Source organism: Suncus etruscus, chromosome 10 (genome assembly GCF_024139225.1).
Source record: "Suncus etruscus isolate mSunEtr1 chromosome 10, mSunEtr1.pri.cur, whole genome shotgun sequence".
NCBI classification, from domain to species: domain Eukaryota; kingdom Metazoa; phylum Chordata; class Mammalia; order Eulipotyphla; family Soricidae; genus Suncus; species Suncus etruscus.
In genome coordinates, this window is record NC_064857.1 from 10,532,390 (window position 1) to 10,551,540 (window position 19,151).

Genomic DNA, 19,151 nt, shown 5'->3' on the forward strand with positions numbered 1-19,151 from the left:
GAGTTCAGTTTTAGTCCCCATGGCCTCCTTGGAGACTCACTCTCAAGCACTCTAAGCTAGAATCTGATATATAGCTTTTTAATAGCTAAGTCTTGTACCTGGAATGTTCTTTTCCCAAAGGCTTCATGTGTTGCTCCTCAGTCCCTTTTTTCTGTTATTTATTCAAATGTTGGTTCATCAGAGAGGACCTCTCTGTCCATACATTTAAAATTACCTAGAAACAGTTAACTTCACCTTCTTTTATTTCTTGAAAGATAGTGCCATTATGTGAATGTACAAATATATATACATATATAATATAAAATTGATTTATTGCCTGTATATCAACTTATTCAAAACCCTAAAATTGATGACAATACAACATAATTTTTGTTAAGGGGCCCCAACTTGGAGTGCTCAAAAGCTACTCCTTGAGGGGCAGAGGAAACCATATGGGTTTCAATATGTCGACTGAACCTGGGTTGACCCCATGCAAGGCAATCTCCCTACCTGCTTACAATCATTCTGGCCCAAAGCCCTAAATAATTAGTGTGCTTAAAGCTCTATCTTTGACACCTAAAAAATTACAAAAATATAATCAGTATTTTATAAATATTTGTTAAATTAATTAATTAATAGTGATTATTAAAATATTATATATAACTGGTTTTTATCTAAAATAGTTTTGTTTTTTTTAAATCAGGTAAGCACACAGTATAAAGTGCTTGCCAGGCATGCAGATGAACTAGGTTTGATCTGTTGCACTCCATATTGTCCTGAATACTCTAAGAGTGATCTCTGAGCAGGAAACGAGGGAAAAGCCTTGAACACTACTGTAACGGACTCAACCGAACTATTAAATATATTATCATTCTATCAATTTAAATAATCAATGTAAATTAATTTTAATTCAAAGGTACGTTAATTTGACTTAAGAAAATAAAAATGAATTTATATGAACTTCTGATTTATATCAAGACTGATGAAACTCTTGAATGAAAATGACTTCTGGTATGCACACTATAGTTGTATAGAATAGGACAGCATTCCTCCTGGCTGTCGTCCGGGATTTGTGCTATCTTTGTATGAGGTATTGTTCATGGTGGGGACCAGGGGATCATATGGCTCAGCTGTGTATACCCAAGAATCTTACCCATTGAAATATCTCTAGCCCTATCATTGTTGTTATTTTAAAATTAGTTTTAACAGACCATATATATAATATAAATTTAAAAAATATTTTGAGATAAAAATGATGAATATTCTGTGCCAATTCTCTTTAGTGTTTCAAATAAATCTTTTTGGGTAAATCATGAACAGATTATTAGTTTTATGCCAATAAACTTATAATGAGGATTGAATGCTAGTGATTACTGTTTGAATGCATAATTTTCTTCCCTAAGGATCTTGTTATTATTATTGTCATACTTTTTAGGTATTGGAGGTATAGTGAAGAAATGAAAACTATGGATCCAGGCTATCCCAAACCCATCACAGTCTGGAAAGGTATCCCTGAATCTCCCCAGGGAGCCTTTATACACAAAGAAAATGGTATGTAATGTGTGCAGTATATATTTATGGAATGATTCTGTATGTCTATGGTATGATCTAATTTAACTATTAAACTAAATCATTAGAAAAGAGCATATTTATTATAACATTTCAATGTTATAGCCTTTTCTACCTAGGTTTACATTAGATATTTAATTTACATTTTAATTTTAAAAATTTACATTTTTAACACAATTTAGTATATAGGAAAAAACTCTAACTTAAAGTGAAGAATGTTGACACCTTTAAAATAACAATATAATCTTTCAGCTAAAATTTATGTAAAGTTAATAACAAATCTTCATGGAACAGGATTTGGTCACATTGGAAGATTAATCTTAAGTGTGAACTGAAGTACAAGGACATCAAATAATACTGCATTGAGAATTATGGTACTTTCTGTGTGCTCTTTGGTTAAGATATCAGCAAGTAGGAAAGGTCTCGGTAGAGTCAGTGTGGAGTGACTACGTGATTTCTCAGTAATAGGAAAAATGTCTGAGTTACTCGGGTTTTTTGTTCTCTTCCCACTTCTCTCTTTCCACTTGCTTTCATGCTGTTGAAATTTGAAAAAGAATGCAGATAGCTAATACTTCCCTATTAGTATATACAAAGTCTAAAATCTGAATTTAGGAGATTTTAAATGAGATTAAGTCACAATAGAATTCAAAGTTGTATTTGTCCTCAATATTTCAGAACAAAGTTATTTATTTTGAAACAGATGAAATCATGTCTCATCAAATGACTTTAGGAATCAAAACATAATAATGTTACTGAGTTTTCAATAACATGAAAAGTCTACTTGATATATACATAGTAAGAAAAAAAGAAACATCACTTGCAATAATAAAATTAAATGTATTCAGGGGAAGGAAAAATGATTCAGTGATAAAGGGGAAAAAAATGAATAATATCACCACTAAAATCTATGACATGTTACAGAGTTGAAAAGTTTACAATGAGTATAAACTTGAAAGAACTAGAAACCCAGAATCATAGCACACAATATTTTTTATGGTGTCAGTTAAAATGAATATAATATAAGTAAAATACTAATAGCCAAAATAATAGCCAAAGAAAGCTTGAATTATAAAGTGCTAAGATTCAAAGCACTTTCTAAAAATCAGATATTTCCATAAATTATACTTGTATTATAATTTAATTTATGCAATAACAAATCTTATAAGAATTTTAATTCTATTGTAAGATAGGTTTAAAGGACCATGGCTGGAAATAATAGTAAATAATAATAGAACACAATATCAGAAGAGAGATCCTGATGAAATATGTCTTGGAGAATGAGCCATAGTACAATAAAGTGCTTGACTTGCAAACAGCCAATCTAGGTTAAATCCCCATCACCAAATAACATCTCCCAAGCCCACCATGAGTGATAAAACATAATTAAGCGCTGTGGTCCAAAATAAAATGAGTAAAACCAAATAAAATATCTATCTAGTGTTAAAAATAGATCAACAAGAAAACAAAGAAAATAGAAAAATGGTCACATTGGAAGCAATAAAATCACATATAATAGGAATAAAAAATCAAGAAACTGGGTAGAGATAGCTTAGTGTAAGATTCATGCCTTGGATGCAGTCAGCCTGGTTCACACACTGAAAATGTTCCTTGAGCTCTGCCAGGATTAATCCTTGATCAAAGAGTCAAGAGTAAGCCTTGACACTTCTGGATGTGCCCAACACCTGCTCCTCCTAACCCCCAAAAAACTCAAGCTATGAAGAGACAGAGTAAATGACAGGAAAAAAAAATTATGTGGAAGTGATTATATGGAAAGTATAAAACAGAGGTCATGCTGAGAATTTAGCTTTTATCAAAAAAGAAATGAAGCAGGTTATAGGGTATGAGTTTCTTGAGCTTCTATTAAAAGATAGTCTTGGGGGTGGAGTGATGGCGCCGCAGTAGGGCGTTTGCCTTGCATGCAACTGACCCAGGAAGGACTGCGGTTCAATCTCTGGTGTCCCATATGGTCCCCAAGCCAGGAGTGATTTCTGAGCACATAGCCAGGAGTAACCCCTGAGCGTCACAGTGTGTGACCCAAAATTAAAAAAAAAAAAAAAAAAAGATTCTTATAGTCTAGATAGAACCATCGCTAGAAAATTTTACAGAAGTCTTATCTCTGCTCTACACTGCTGGTAAATATATTAAAGGCATGATAGTGTATCAATGACAAATACAAAGAGAATGACTCTAGTATATACCTTTGCTGCGGGCTAGTTTTTGGGTGCAGTTGCATGCATTAAAGAACTTATTTAAGTTCCCTTAAGGAGAGTGGATGACAAAAATGTAGAAATATGAAGAAAATGAGAAACAACACAAATATATGTGGGAGATCAACGTTCTAAATTTTTTTAAATGTGGGGGACAAGTATATATTAGGTAAATTGCCAGTCACAGGTATGAGAAGAATGTTCAGATTGACAAAGCATAAATACATTTCTAATACACAGAAACATTAGCAGTGGCCTTGTTTGATATACATAACAATTTATCTAGGGGGATATGCAGCTCTGGTAAAAGGAACTATATTAGAGTCCTGAATTAGAAGGGAGAATGTTGATTTTAACATCTCGAAGCAGATCCTCCCTGGCTAGCTTCAGATGTAAATTTTGGGGTGTTAGCAAGGAGCTAGGTTTCCCTGTCAGGTTTCATATTTCTGTGGAATACTTTTTTGTGTGTGTAAGGAGCAAGTGAATGAGACAGGCTATAGGTAAAGAAATTCAGATTTTATACCTGGTAAAAGTTTTAACAGCCCAATGCTACATCCTAGCCAAACCTATTTGATGTAAATTCTGAGGTAAAAGTTAGTCAAACAAGTACTTAAGTCCCTTTTAGAGATGTCCCAAAAGAACAGGAACTGAAAGAAGATTTTAAAGACAGAGAGAATAAAATTGTTTTTAAAGGTCTTTAATTTGGTGGTGGGATTTTCCAGGTAAAGAGAAATGTAATCAATACAATATTTACCTGTAATACACACAGGGAGAATCATCTATAGGCCAAGTAGATGTTAGTTGTGAAGGAAAGGTAATGTCAATACCATAACATGAATCTCAAATATTTCTCAGGAATTTGTCCAGCCATCCACACTGGGGCAAAGCTTCCCAGTGGGTCTTCTGGTGAAATATTCCTTGGGAGTTTTCAAAAAAGCAATCTGCACTGAGGTGATGACATCTTAGTGGGCCTTTTGGCAGTCCTCCTCTAGAAATATAGAAATTCCTAGTTATGGTGCAACATTTCACTCCTTTTTATTTATTTTTAAGTATAGTTGCAATCTCAGTTTTTAAGCTCCCTGGCTGTCGAGAAAATTAATCTAATAAGAAATGGAAAATAAACAGCATGAACTAACATACTATTTCCAAAGAGGCAAAGATAATATCTTTTACTAGCTTGTTCACTAAAATAATTTACAATCTATAAAGCCTATCTATCTAATTTTTTTATTTTGTTTATGAAACGTCAGACTTTTCTCTGATTGTTGCTCTCCAGAGCCACCATCCTTTTAGTTTTCCTGTAATCTTAAATTAACTGTATCTTATTTTCTTTTTTGTTTTACTTTTAACATCTGCAAATTACAGAAATCCTAATGGAATCTAGCAAATGCAGAATATAGTGGGGTTATTTCTTCATTGCACATATTTATTCATCATTTTCTTTATGTAGTACTTGATATTTTTGTGACTTTTACTGGGCCGGGGTTTCAAATCCTTCTCGGGATGTCTGGGAACCATTGCCAGTGATCCTGAGGCAATAGGGCAAACCTGAGAATGTCATGCTGCTCTGGCCTCTACTCTGGTGCCCAAGATTAGCCAAACCATCCACATGCAAGGTATATGACCTAACTCCTATACTACCTTTCTAGTCCAACAACTTGAGGTATTAGTTATCATACCTTAGTTTTTCTTTTTCTCCCCTTAGAAAATAAAATTTTAAGGTTAATTTTAGATTATTATTTTTAGTATCTTCATTGAAACACCATGACTACAAACATGAGTGTAGTTGGGTTTCAGTCATAAAAGGAATACCTCGTGCTCGCTTCAGCAGCACATATACTAAAATTGAAATGATACATAGAAGATTAGCATGGCCTGTGCACAAGGATGACATTCAAATTCATGAAGCATTCCATATTTTTAAAAAATAATAAAAATTAAATAAAAATTATAAAAAAAACACAAACACCTCCCTTCACCAGTGCAACATTCCCACCACCAATGTCCCCCAAGTCCCACAGCTACATTTTTTGTTGCTTATTACAGTGCCAATTACAGTCCATTGTAAGAGTTGAATCTGTTGGGTGTTTTTATTAATTTTTTATTAATTCTCTAAACCTACTCTCAATTTTTTTTAAAATCTGCAAGTATGAATCAAACATATATTTCCACAAGGTTCAGTTCACTGACTCACATTTACTAAACACTGATTAAATTACACTCATATCAACATGTAGAGTTGGAAAATTAAAACAGAGCAGCTCTGGCCTGCAAAATCTCTAGTAATATCCATCACAATACCAAAAGAAAACAATCACCAAACAGCTTCACTGATTTATCTCTCTGGTTGTCAAAATGATAATTTTGATAAGAATTTATCTGAAGTTTCTTCTCTTAATGAACTTATTCTCCCACAATATTGTTATATCAAAGCTGCTCTAACAAAGGAAAGATGCAGTTGTATAAATGCTTCTCCAATTAAAATTCGTGTTTTAAAAAAAGGCTAATTCTTGAATTATATAAATATGAAGGATTCACAGATTTATATTTCCAAGACTTACACCACTTACATTCACTATTTATCTAATCAAATTCCTGCTAACTGGACTTCTGATTTCTAACAAGTATGTTCAAGTAAACAAGTCTGTTTCTTTAAATGAAGTGTATTACTATGAAATGTGTTCAACAGTTCTGACACATAAAAAATGGAACTTCAGATTATTTTAGAATACTAAATTGGTTCATAGGCTTGACTAATTATCAAAGATGAGGACACTTCTTGTTGTTGGTTCTAGTTTATAAACATAAGAAGGACATTCACCTCTTTTTGAAGGTCTGATTAATTCTAGATCAGTGTCATAATTCAACAGTGATCATCTAATATACTGTTATTTGGCAGCCCTCAGCATTTCTTTATCCAAGCTTATTGAGTAATTACATTGGATTTCATTAGTATGATCAAATACCAGTTCCCTGTAGAAACATTTGAATATACATACACCTGTTTTCACTTGGCAAGTTGCTTTGATTGCAAAACTGTCCTTCCAAACTAAAAGCAACAGCAGATTTTTTATGGCATGCAGCAGAATGTTTTACAAAATGAAGTGACCCAAACAAAGTAAAGATCTTTTCTACCTGATTTTTTTTTCAGAGTTTACAGATGCTTCAGGTTTTTTGTTTATATCAGGAGTTATAGACATCACAGTCTGTGGTGTGTACTTATGGAATGTTTGTTAAAATTCAGAAGTTCTCTAAAGGATTCAATATTGGAAAAAATCAATGCCCTAGACCTAGAAAAAAGTTTTAAATATTTATTTCATGAGGACTGAGAAAATTGCTTTATCTCTGTTTCTTTTTCTGTGCCTGAAAAAATATAGATAGTTAATATCATCTGATCCTGTGATAATACAGATTGAAAGATATCTAAAGGATTTGCACATTGTTTTGTTTTTTTTTTTTCAAAAAAAAATTTTTTGACTAACTATTTAAAGTAGGCATATTTTTTTAAAAAAAGTCTCTTAAAAGAAAATATGGGTTTTATGGGCAATAAAAACAACGAAAGTTTATAGAATAATCCTTTGGCACATATTTCAGTATTTATCATCAAATTTATAATTTGAGTCTATATTGGTTGGGTATGTAATAAAAAGTTCTAGTTATTCAAGCCTTCCACATACTACATTCTACCAGTGAAATATGGTAGCTGGAAATATTATATCTAAAATTGTCTATTTGTCTATGTTTTATATATTTTACCCTAATATGATGAATGATGACTTCAAATTCTATTATAATGTAGCTCTATAACATAAGCATAAAATTAAAAAGGGAAAAGTAAGGAAAGAAGACAAGAGATTGCCATGACTTAGATCCAGAAATGAGGTTTATGCATAAATAATATAAATATTTATTTTTCTTACTCTATTATCTACCCTTTAGGTAACACCACCAGTTTCTTTAAGAAAAAACAGTGTGTGTGTGTGTGTGTGTGAATGTGTGTGATTTCTTACCCACATACAAAAGCATAGCTGTCATTTAACAAAAGCGCAAATATTTCTGATAGTCAGAGAATGAGAAATTTTCTTTAAGGTATTCCAGAAAGATACCTCCTTATAGCATATTGCAACTCCATAACAGTCCAATACCAAATAGAACTGTCTTTCAGTACATATCAATCTCATCATACTAATGTGATTCTCTACCAGAACCCCTTAATTAAGTGAAAGGATACACCTATATTTTCTAGTACAAACTGTGTGTAAACAGCTAGATTTGTAAACAGTCATCGCAGATCTTTCTCTGCATTCAATGTTCTATAGTCCTTAGAGGATAATGCTTTCTGGAATACTGCCACCACATTCATTTCAGCAGATAGATGAACTAATGATAGAGTTTTTCTTTCAATGAAAATGGATGTTTTAATATACTAATTTAATGAACATTTTTAATAATTTTTATTATGACCAATAATGGATTACAAGTTTTTCAGAGTTATGTTTAAGATACATAGTGACAGTGAATCAGGGCCATTCCCACCACCAGTGTTGTCCTCCCTCTGCCCCTGTTCCCAGTATGCATCCCATACCTCTCCTCTTTGTCCCCTGAACTGTTGGGGTAACAGTTCCCCTCTGTGCATATTTTATTGTAGACTGGGTATCTTGAATTTAAGGACCATTTTGATACATAGAAGTCTTTCAGTTTTATCAACAAGTGGTTCTCCCGCCTGTCTGTGTGTTTCCTCCCCAGGTTTTACATATTTCTACAAAGGAAAAGAATATTGGAAATTCAACAACCAGATACTCAAGGTAGAACCCGGATATCCCAGATCCATCCTCAAGGACTTTATGGGCTGTGACGGACCAACAGACAGAGATAAAGAAGGGCACAGACCTCCAGATGATGTAGACATTGTGATCAAACTGGACAACACAGCCAGCACTGTGAAAGCCATAGCTATTGTCATTCCCTGCATCTTGGCCTTATGCCTCCTTGTATTGGTTTACACTGTGTTCCAGTTCAAGAGGAAAGGAACACCCCGACACATACTGTACTGTAAACGCTCTATGCAAGAGTGGGTGTGATGTAGGGTCCTTTTTTAGTTCCTTTCTTTTCCAGGAGTTTGTGGTAACTTGAGATTCAAGACAAGAGCTGTTATGCTGTTTCCTAGCTAGGAGCAGGCTGGTGGCAGCCTGGATCAGGGCTGACCTTTCAATCCCAGAGAGTTGATGGTCCTGCACATGAGTGGAGAGTCACTCGTGGAGAAGCTTCCATGATGCACAGTATCTGCTGTCCTTCAGTCCTTTGTCTTTCTTTGTCATTCAGTTCTAGGCCTTTCCTCTGCACGTTCAATGCCCAGTAACTTTCCAGGATTAATTTAAGAAGAGGAAAAAAAAATGAAGAAAAGATTCTTCTTAAAGCTTTCTATGATTTTTTTTTATTTCTGGTTCTCAGCCCATTTGGGGGAAGAAAAACACAAAATGGAAACCCCACTTTTTTTTTTTTTTTTTGCTTTAAAGCCAAGAAAAAAAATAAAGGAAAAGGTTCACCAATAACAAGCCTACGATTTAACTTTCAGAAAAGTGTGAAGACCTAAAACAGCTTTGTCTCCAAAGAAGATAGCTCTCTGACTGCTACGGAGAGTTTCCTGCACTTCAGTTTTGTCAGGTGGGAGATACAGAATACATATGCAGGACTTCAGACTGTTGGTACAGCCATTTTTCCAACAATCAAGGGGCCAAAATATCTGCAATATAGTAACAGCCTTAATAATACATCCATTTTTCATTTTCTACAGCTGTTCTCAGCTATGTCCTCAACGTCGCATCGCATTTATAGTCATAGTTCTCTTCAACCAGGACCTTTACATTGTTTTGAAGTGTTTCTCAACCCCTTCCTGCCACCTTCCCACCACATCATTGTGATAATCTGCCCAAGTTGTATTAGGCCATTGCCCCAGGCCTGCCATGGGTCTGTCAGGAATATTCATTGTAAGCGGAGCAAGAAGGAGTATGTCGAAAATGTGGTTTAAGTGGCAGTTATTTTCCAAGAATATGTGATACTGGTAATACATTGGTGTAACCCTTTGAGAACTATCAGATGAGCTTTCAGAGTCTTAGGATGGCTGTCTGGTAAAGGATAAAACTGGTTGATGGTAAAATTAGGGTTTGAGAAGTTCAGATTTTTAAAACAGATATAACCCCATGTAATTTTTAAGCAGTTTATGGTACTACATAAATGATTTTTTAATAAAAAAAAAAAAAAGAAATGATGTTACTTGCCAAAAAAACTTTTCTGGCAAATAAAAGAAGTATTTTATTAAGTCTCTTGTAAGAGTGAAATTTTATTCGAACAACGGATGATCATAGCCTGTCTATTTTTTTTCCTTCTGCATTTTAATTTTCAGTTTTAAAGTCCACTGCATGAATGTCCATTTTTCTTGGTACATGCAGTTAGTGTTGCCATTTTATAAGAATGACTCTGAGATTGCATGTATCTTTCAGTGTGGTGACTATTGCATGTTGACCATAGTTCTCAAAGGGTTAATATGGCTTCTGGCATTTAGCCATCCTTTTGATCACTGACAGAGCCAAGAGACCACCAAAGCATTTCTTCCTTGAGTGTGATTTATCATCTTAGCAGTATTGTGATTTTTTTTCACGTGACCTGCAGAGCAGGTTTGTTATCAATGATTTTTTTCCTAGAGAAAAGTCAGCAACTGACAGACCTCTTTATTGATTTCCAGGAACTGCTTCTTGCAGTGAAAGGCTTTACAGCCACTCGGCTGTGAACTTATTAGAGATATTCATAAGGAAGGCATCCCAGGAGTCAACCATTGGCTTTGTGGGGAGGACAGCTTTGGAGGGGATTAGCTTTTGAAACAATTGAACAGCTTGCCTTGAACTTGGTTATTGATCTGTTGACTGTCATTAACAACTTAAACATTGTCTTATGTGAAAATTTTTTCTTGAAGAGTACTCTTCTATGTGGTTGCCCTTTGACCTTTAACTTGCAAACTGGCACAAACTGAAAGAAATCTGGTGTTTCTCCATTGGATTGCTAATTGTTCTTTCAAAACCCTCGTAAGCATGAGTTGTTTCTTTAGAGTGGAAAAAGAGTGTCACTGGGGAATCGAGAGGTGAACACTTTGCTTTTTACATGCACACTCTAAAAATGCCCGTTAGGTAGAAGTCACTTTTCATTTCATTTTACTTTTTAGTATCATTTTCAAGTCTATCTGCATCATTTTATTACAAATAGAAAACTATAGGAGAAAAAAACATTTCAAAATACTTGAATGGCCAGTGTGGCTTTTATATAAAGCAGGAATTTTATACTATTGAAAATTTCTTACTCATTTGCTAATAATACACATTTCCAGATGATTTTTAATGAGTGTAGATCTACATTCTTATTTGGAAATGGATAGTTAGGCTGCCTTGAATTTATATTTATACTCAACATAGCATGAGAATCCGAATGCCTTTTGTTTGATCTACATGTTTATGAATTGTTTTTGGGAAAATACTTTGGAAACCATTTGGGGGGCATGCTGAAAAGCCTTGCAGAATGTTACTTTTCACAACCTGTACTTACATAATGTTCAGCTAAGGGGGATAAGTAACACTTTTAAAAGGGATGACTTTATGGCAAAACATTATACATTGCAGACTGTACTTGGACAAGATGTTGGAAATTATGAATATAAGCAAAGAGCAAGGTTCAGGATCAGTCCTGTTGCTTTACTCCAGTGCTTCCATTTACATGATACTAATATTATATAGAGTCATGTCTACTGTGCATGGAAGACTGTATACATAAGCTTGTTTACATAGCATTTTCTTGTGGAAGGATCTGATCTATTTAGGACCTTGCTAGTAAGGGGGAAATGACTGGAAATTATATTTTGTGAAGCATACAGATAAGGCACTTTGCTATTTGGGGACATGTGTAAATAATTGAGGAGTCCTATCAACCTGCATTGAAAATTCGGAATTTTTTTCTGTAAATTGAGAAACTGAGGAAGCACTCTTTTGCCTCTTAACTCATTTGCCACAATACCCTGACTCATTATAACACTACATATATAAGGGCTAGAAAATAATCATAGCATTAGAAAGAAAAGACTAACATGATGCAGGGGTTTAAGAAAGATCATGGATTATATCTTGGGTCATTGTTACTTAAAGATGAGATGTAATAGACATAAGAAAAGGCACATGATTTCTTTATGGAAATATTTTAATTTTTCAGTCTATGAGAAACTATAATGATAGAAGACATGAAATGTTGGCCTCTTCACAAACATTGTAATTCTCTTTATTTTATGCTTTGCACTTTGAGTATGATTGCTGACTCACCTAGTAGGAGTTTGAAAAACAAATCTAAATCTTAATAGTTTAAGGAGAGTTACTATTGGTATAAGACATATTATTAATAATTCAGACTGGTACAAAGTAAGATATCAATTAAATATCAATAAGGATTTGCAAGAGAAAATTTTTCATTAAAAGATGACTAATACCATGGAAATTTCAGACATTATTTTCTGAGTTAAAATGAAACATACCACTATAAAATAATCCTCCTTCTGTTTTATTGTTTCCTGCTACTTGAAACACAAATGTAACCAAGGTAATGTTCATTACATGAGTCAAATGTATATATAATTTATAATTTATTCAAATATTATTGTTCTATACTATTAACTGAATTGAATGAAATATTAAAACAGGCATTGAGTACACACATTCTGTAAAGCATTAAATCTATATTCACTTAGAATTTACCCATTACCCTTTTTCAAAACAAAATGTCTACTGACCTGGCAATCAGAAGAGGTTAATACATTGTTTACAATGAAAATTAGCATAGATTAATGAGAAAAATTGCACATGATATTAGCAAAGACAATTCTTATAAATCAGAGTGCAAAGCTTTTCTGAATTAGTGAAACCAATTACTGAGTAATACTTTACAAAAAATTACTAAGTAATGAAGAATAGAGACAGACTAAAATAAGCAAATCTTACTTTTGCTAGTCGTATTGCTTATAATTTTCTTTTGGCACAAATTCTTTCATATATATATATATATATATCTACTTTTAGATGTTATTCCCTTTCTATTGACAAAGCCTAACTTCACTGATGATTCCAATATATGGATAATGGTTAGATACTGATGAGAGTACTATCATAATGTCATGATAAATCTACATATCCACATTTTCTGAGACTATATTAGTACATTTATACCGATTAAGCTCAATTTGCTATCTTCAGTGGAATTAATGTTTTATTATATAGACTAGATTCACACAAGAGTCATGAAAACAATCCCTAAGAAGTTTTGGAATTCTTTCTAGAAACTAATAAGTGTGTTGATTTATTGATTGTATTGAGTCTTTAAGATTGTAAAATTAGTCTGCAGCAAGTATTTGGATGGTGATGAAACCTTTTTCAGCAAATGAAAGAGCTCACTTTATTTTTTCATGTTCTCAAGAGCACATTGCAAAGTATCACAGATGTTACACAGAATACGATGTCTAAATCAAAAAATATTACATTCAGATGATTACAAAAAACTACGCACATCTCAGTGATGCTATTAGACAAGTTTTCAATGTATTGCTATTGGAAAAAATGATCATCCCTTTGCAATTCATAACCTTCATGATACTAATTAAGTTTGACCACTGGAAATAATCATCTGAATATATTCATCTTATTGTAGGTTCCAAGTTGCCTAGTGTCATCAAAATGTGTTATTTTTAAATATTAAACACTATAATTAATAAAGCACCAACCAAGTTTATATCTCATACCATTAACTGAAAACTACATGTTATGTTTACTAGATATAAAATTGAAGAATAATTAGTCCTTATAATATATGTAAAAATAGAAATCCTAACTGTAACTCAAAATTTTCTTTGCAAGTATATACATAGTAGAGAAACAAATGAAATATCATGCTTTCATACTAGTAATAAGTACGTGATACATAACTAGCGAGTGGTCATTAGATATTTTCACGCATAAGCACACCTGCTACTCATATATTTTCTTAAACTAAATGTGTTGGGTGTTCAGTAACCCCAATTGGAAAATTATATATCAACTTCTGAGAAAAGCTATTTCATTAAGAAAGCAATTTAACTAAATAATCATAAAATACAAAACATTTGGCACAGTGCAGAGATATTGCCTAGAATTTAGTCCCTTTAATCATAATCATTTGGGGCTTTATGCTGCTCAAATCCTTTTCCTTTCTTTCACTAGTATAATTTGGAATGATTTTTAATATATTTAGATCATATTAAGAACATCAAATTCCAAAATATTTTGTTTTAGACATATCTTCAAAATCTCAACCAGTATTAAATAAGCCTACAAATGAACACTGACATAGTCCCAGAAATTTAATTAAAGACCAGATGTTATGTTGTGATTTCTTAAGTATTAGCATTTAATTTTTAAACTCATGTAAAATTATGAATAGAAATCACCTATATAATTTTAGAACAATGCTAATTTTATTGTTAACCAAGGATATAAGATTATGAATGTTGCAACATAGCATTTCATGGGATGCATCCATAAAAATCCTTTAAGGAACATGAAGAAATTGCAGTAATTCATGATCAATGCACAATAGGCATAAAACTTAATAGAAGAGATGTTTATATATGAAGATTTCTGAAGGTTCTGTGCCGTTTCAATGTAAATAGCAGTGTTCTTAGAATTTCTCTTGTAATTAACATTGAGCTGGGTATAATATTCAAAGTTGCTCATGATGTGCCATTAAGTTCAAGGGCACAATGGAGGTAGAGGGCTGATATATCAAAAATGAGAATGTTGTGCTTCTAACTTTGCCATGTGCTCTGCTATAGAGCTGGGTATATATGCCCTTAAGAAGGGAGAATAAAATTAAGATAAACATGAAAATATGATCATTGTGTGATGTTAGATCATTTAGTTAAAGAGCACAATGTCAAGATGCTCTTTGTCTCTCAAAAAATAATGCAGGAAAAAATGATTCAAATGAACAGAAGGATTACATTTTTACTTAACAAAGATAATCCTTATTTTATCTACTTTTTTTCTCTCTGTGAAACTTAAATCACTCGTGATACAGACATTTCTTAGCACTTCATCTGTAACTAGATTGGATTCATGGTATAATATAAAAGCTTTTATACACACCTCAAACAAAATGCTTTGGTGAGATGTGACTATGTGGATGGATTCTTTTCCCTAGGATAAAATATGGTGCTGTTTGTCCATGCCACCATTATCTGAATGTATGTTTCTGTGTTGGCCAGTCTTGCCAAGACATGGATGAATAAAGCCTGGTGTGAGCTGTCATTGAAAATTCAACTCAAATGCATGTTGGTTTGTTCTAATACAATGCCAGTTTCCACTATTCCCTCTCTATATAACAGCAACCAATTTGTGAAAGTAGGACATGTTTTTCTTAAATTATTAAATACTAACTTTCGCTACCCATGAAATAACACAACTGAAACAACATTAGCAGGCTTCTCCCAACTCTTTAGAACATATAATTGCCTGGGTTAAAAGGTAGGTTTTTGTCTTTTTTTTTTTTTTTCATTTCCTTTGAATCTGACATGGAAACCACTATCCCTTTATATATTTACTAATGCAAAAGCCCATAATTATCTACGTTTTTATTTCCAAACAAATGTTTTCCATAAAAGATTGGTTGTGTGCCTGAGTTTCGTTTCTCTAATTCTAAAATTATTTGATTGCTCTCTGTTTGCCACCCCAAAATGCAGATGGCTGAGAGAGATAGAGTGTTTGGGATTGTATTTTGCAATCTGTGCCTATATTTGCATTCGTTTCAATTTATGTCTTGTCATACCTGACCCCCTTTTTTTTTCATATTTGATTTTCTCTTCCTATGGGAAAAAAAAGTAAAGGACAGAAAGGAAAAAAAAAAAGAGCAGCATTGTGCAATAGACGTAGTGCCCAGAAAGTTTATCTTTGTTCCTCAAAATTTTCCGTCACAGATTTCAAGCAAAACTTGCTTAGTCCTTATAAGCTTTACATACCTCCCAATCTCTTGAAATCGATTTTGACTTCTTAAAGGCTGTTCCTCCTGTGAAAATTGAAATGCTGAAAATGAAAGCTGTTGTTTGTTGATAAGCCAGCTTAGGCCTTTGCTTTCAAAGGATGTATCTTTAATAATTAGATGAGAAAGCAAATACCATAATGCAGTGTTCAGTTTAAGAAACATAATGAGCACACAAATACTTAGAGCCAAACTCTTTAGTCAAGTCTCCTTTGTGTGTAAAGTACGTATATATTAAAAAAAAAAAAAACATGAGAAAAATAAAAGGATAATGGATACTATAGTGGCAATATTTTGCTGCATCTGTTTGCATCAGCATTTCTATTGTGGACCCCTATTTTCAGGGGTTTTAGAGTCTCATCCATAAAATTTTGCTTCAGGTTTGAAAGTCTTGGAAGATTCTTTTTTAGCTATATAATTTTAGAAAATAGATCTTGTTTTTATATTAAAAGATGGAAACAAATGGATTTTACTAGTTCAATTTTGCGCTAAGATAACTTTTAATAGACTTAATTTTTTAACAAAATTCTAGTTAGTCCATAGTCTTAATGTTTTTTTAAGGTATCAATTATTGACTTTCAGAAAAATTGCCTGCTCTATTGGTGTAATAATTTAACTTTGAGATGCTTTAAAAACTTGCATACCTTTATTAACATTAATTTGATTCCAATAGTGGATCAGGATAATAATGAATGAAATTTATGCCATAAATATGAGCTATCTGGTAATATAGATTTGGAACTATATAGTATATATTGCATATATATGTGTATATGTTTATATATAGTCACTGGATAGATCAGAGAGGGAAAGCTTATCAAGTAAATTCTACATCTATTTTTAAAATTTACTTAACATTCAGAATAAGAAGCAAGCATTGCGAGAGAAAATTGTCTTCTGCAAACAATATAAATTTCTAGATTATTGAAATCATTTTTCTTTCCATATTGTTATAGAAGAATATTTAAAGAACTTAATGCATGAACTCCATGGAAGACTTTATTTCAGTACAATCAGAGAAAAACACTAGCAAATCATATATTATGGACTTTTATTTCTTTCGGTTGTCTAACAATTTTAATCCCCCCATAATATTTTTCAGTTATGCAGGTAAAAAGAAGCTTATGGATGTTCACACTGCACTCTACACGATTTCATTTTTCTTAGAATATATAGTCTTCTGTGTGAAAGAAAAGAAATAATACATTTATTTGTAGTACGACTATTAAAGTTTGACAATTATTGCTTTTTAGCCCACACAGGATTCTATATACATTTATACCATATACCATTAATTCAACATACGTATATATATGTTACATATATATATCTTTTCAGATAGCTTCTACTGACAAACACAATGTTTGTGTGCAAATATAAGGCGAAATAAATGGTGCTAAAGTGTATTATGACTGTCAGATATAATCAGGCAAATTTTGTGGTGCTTAAATTAATTTTTTCATTGATTTTCTTGATTGATACATACAACAGTGTTTATTATTCACCTGTTTTTTATTAGTAAATCAAAGCCTCATAACACATTGTTAAGTAAAATGATTAGTCTGTGTAAGAGCTCACCCAGCTTCTCTCTCTTTAACTTCTTAAAATGTTGCATCATTAAAGGTCAAGGGGTCATGTCTTTCATTACTATATCATTAACATGACTGAACTTTTCACCAAGTACTTATGTTTACAATGCTATAACCCTTTGACTGCTAAGACAAACTTTAACCATACAAATGTCACAAGCTGGAATCATCAGCATGGTTCTTGCCATGGCAATCAAAGAGTTAAGGGCTGTGCGGTGATTTGTATGTATTTATTAATTTATATTTATTTTGTTTCCATTTAAGGAGGGTATTTTGGGGTGGGGCAGTTTTTGTCTGCTGTAAGTGTCTTAACCTAGTGAAAGGTTAAATGGCTTTTTATACTATTGGCTCTTCTGTATTTACCATCAATTCATTGTGTTGTAATTTTAAAAAATCTGTCAATAAATAAGAGAACAGAACAAGTGGTTCATAGATATTGTGGTTTTACTCAATGAATCATTTGCATTTATGTAAGATGAAGTTTTAGACTGTGATCTATAGCAATAGCCTTTAATATTTATGTTTTCCTAATCTACATGAAACAAAAAGAAAATTTAGGTAATTAATGACAAAATTGCTTATGTGTTATTTAAATTCACAAACATATTAAACTGGCCACAACTGGAGAATTGCTCAATATCTCAGAAGATACATGCAACCACCATCAAGATTAGGGGCAGGAAATATTATTACATCAAAAATATATGTGTATTTTACACAAGTAGCTATGAACAGAGACCATTGTTAGGATTTCATCAACACTTGACCAAGAATAAAGAATTTTCTGAATAGGTGAGTATAATTTATGATTTTTAAATAACATGACTAGGCACATTTAATCAGAGAATTTTATGTTTATATCAGAATTTTGGGGGTTTCTGGGCTACACCCAGTGTTACTCAGAGGTTACTCCTGGCTCTGCTCAGAAATTGCTCCTGGTAGGCGCAAGGACCATATGGGATGCAGGAGCTCAAACCCGAGTTGGCTACATACAGGGTAAATGACCTACCCACTGTACTCTGGCCCAAATATCAGAGATTTTCAATTAAGCTAGTCAAGAACCACACCCTCCCTTTATTTTAATGGTGGATTGTACTAAATGGTGACCATAATGGAGAAATGACTCAGAGAGATAACAAAATAAAGATAAACATTTCTATCTCTGTTTTAGTGTGACTTTGAACACAGCCAATCATGAAGTATCTTTCATAGAATATAAAATAGGTGCATAGAAAACTGAGTAATGATCCAAGAGTTTCCTGAAAATGAATTCTAGTATGTGTCAGTCGTCCAAAAAAACATAAATTTTAGCAAGAATAAGAAATGCCAATTGGGAATAAAATTGTGCTTTCTCGTTCTGAAAGCAAGTTATATCATTGATCAAAAAAAATGAATATCATGGTATTTAACCATCATTCCAGAATGAACTCTGAAGCAGGGTGGCAAATTGTTTTATAGGGATTTATTTATATGAAATATAAATAATAATATTTATATTTATTTTAAATTATTATAAATAAATATTAGACTAGGTGGTCAGAACACTGCCTTTCATTAAATTGAAATATTTAATTATGGTAAGTCCTTGATAAGTTAGAAATTTAGATCAAAACTCTTGGGTAAGAATTGCACTTTTAAAACATGCTGGCATCTAAAAATTACATATTTAGCCAAGAAAAAAAATTCAATTTATTTTTATTGTGGAAGACTTCAT

At 32.6% G+C, this 19,151-nt stretch overlaps 1 protein-coding gene and 1 non-coding gene across 2 annotated transcripts in view; both read left to right on the forward strand.

The window, feature by feature from the left end:
- Window positions 1–11,021, forward strand: part of MMP16 (matrix metallopeptidase 16) — a 283,681-nt gene extending 272,660 nt beyond the window's left edge. Inside the window, exons 9-10 of the mRNA XM_049782436.1 lie at window positions 1,415–1,530; window positions 8,502–11,021. Coding sequence (XP_049638393.1) covers window positions 1,415–1,530; window positions 8,502–8,836 — 451 coding nt within the window. The 3' untranslated portion in view covers window positions 8,837–11,021. The remainder of the gene's footprint in view (window positions 1–1,414; window positions 1,531–8,501) is intronic.
- Window positions 5,571–5,677, forward strand: LOC126021581 (U6 spliceosomal RNA). The gene has a single exon (XR_007500085.1). It is a non-coding gene; the product is annotated as a U6 spliceosomal RNA (small nuclear RNA).
- Window positions 11,022–19,151: the final 8,130 nt, after the last annotated feature.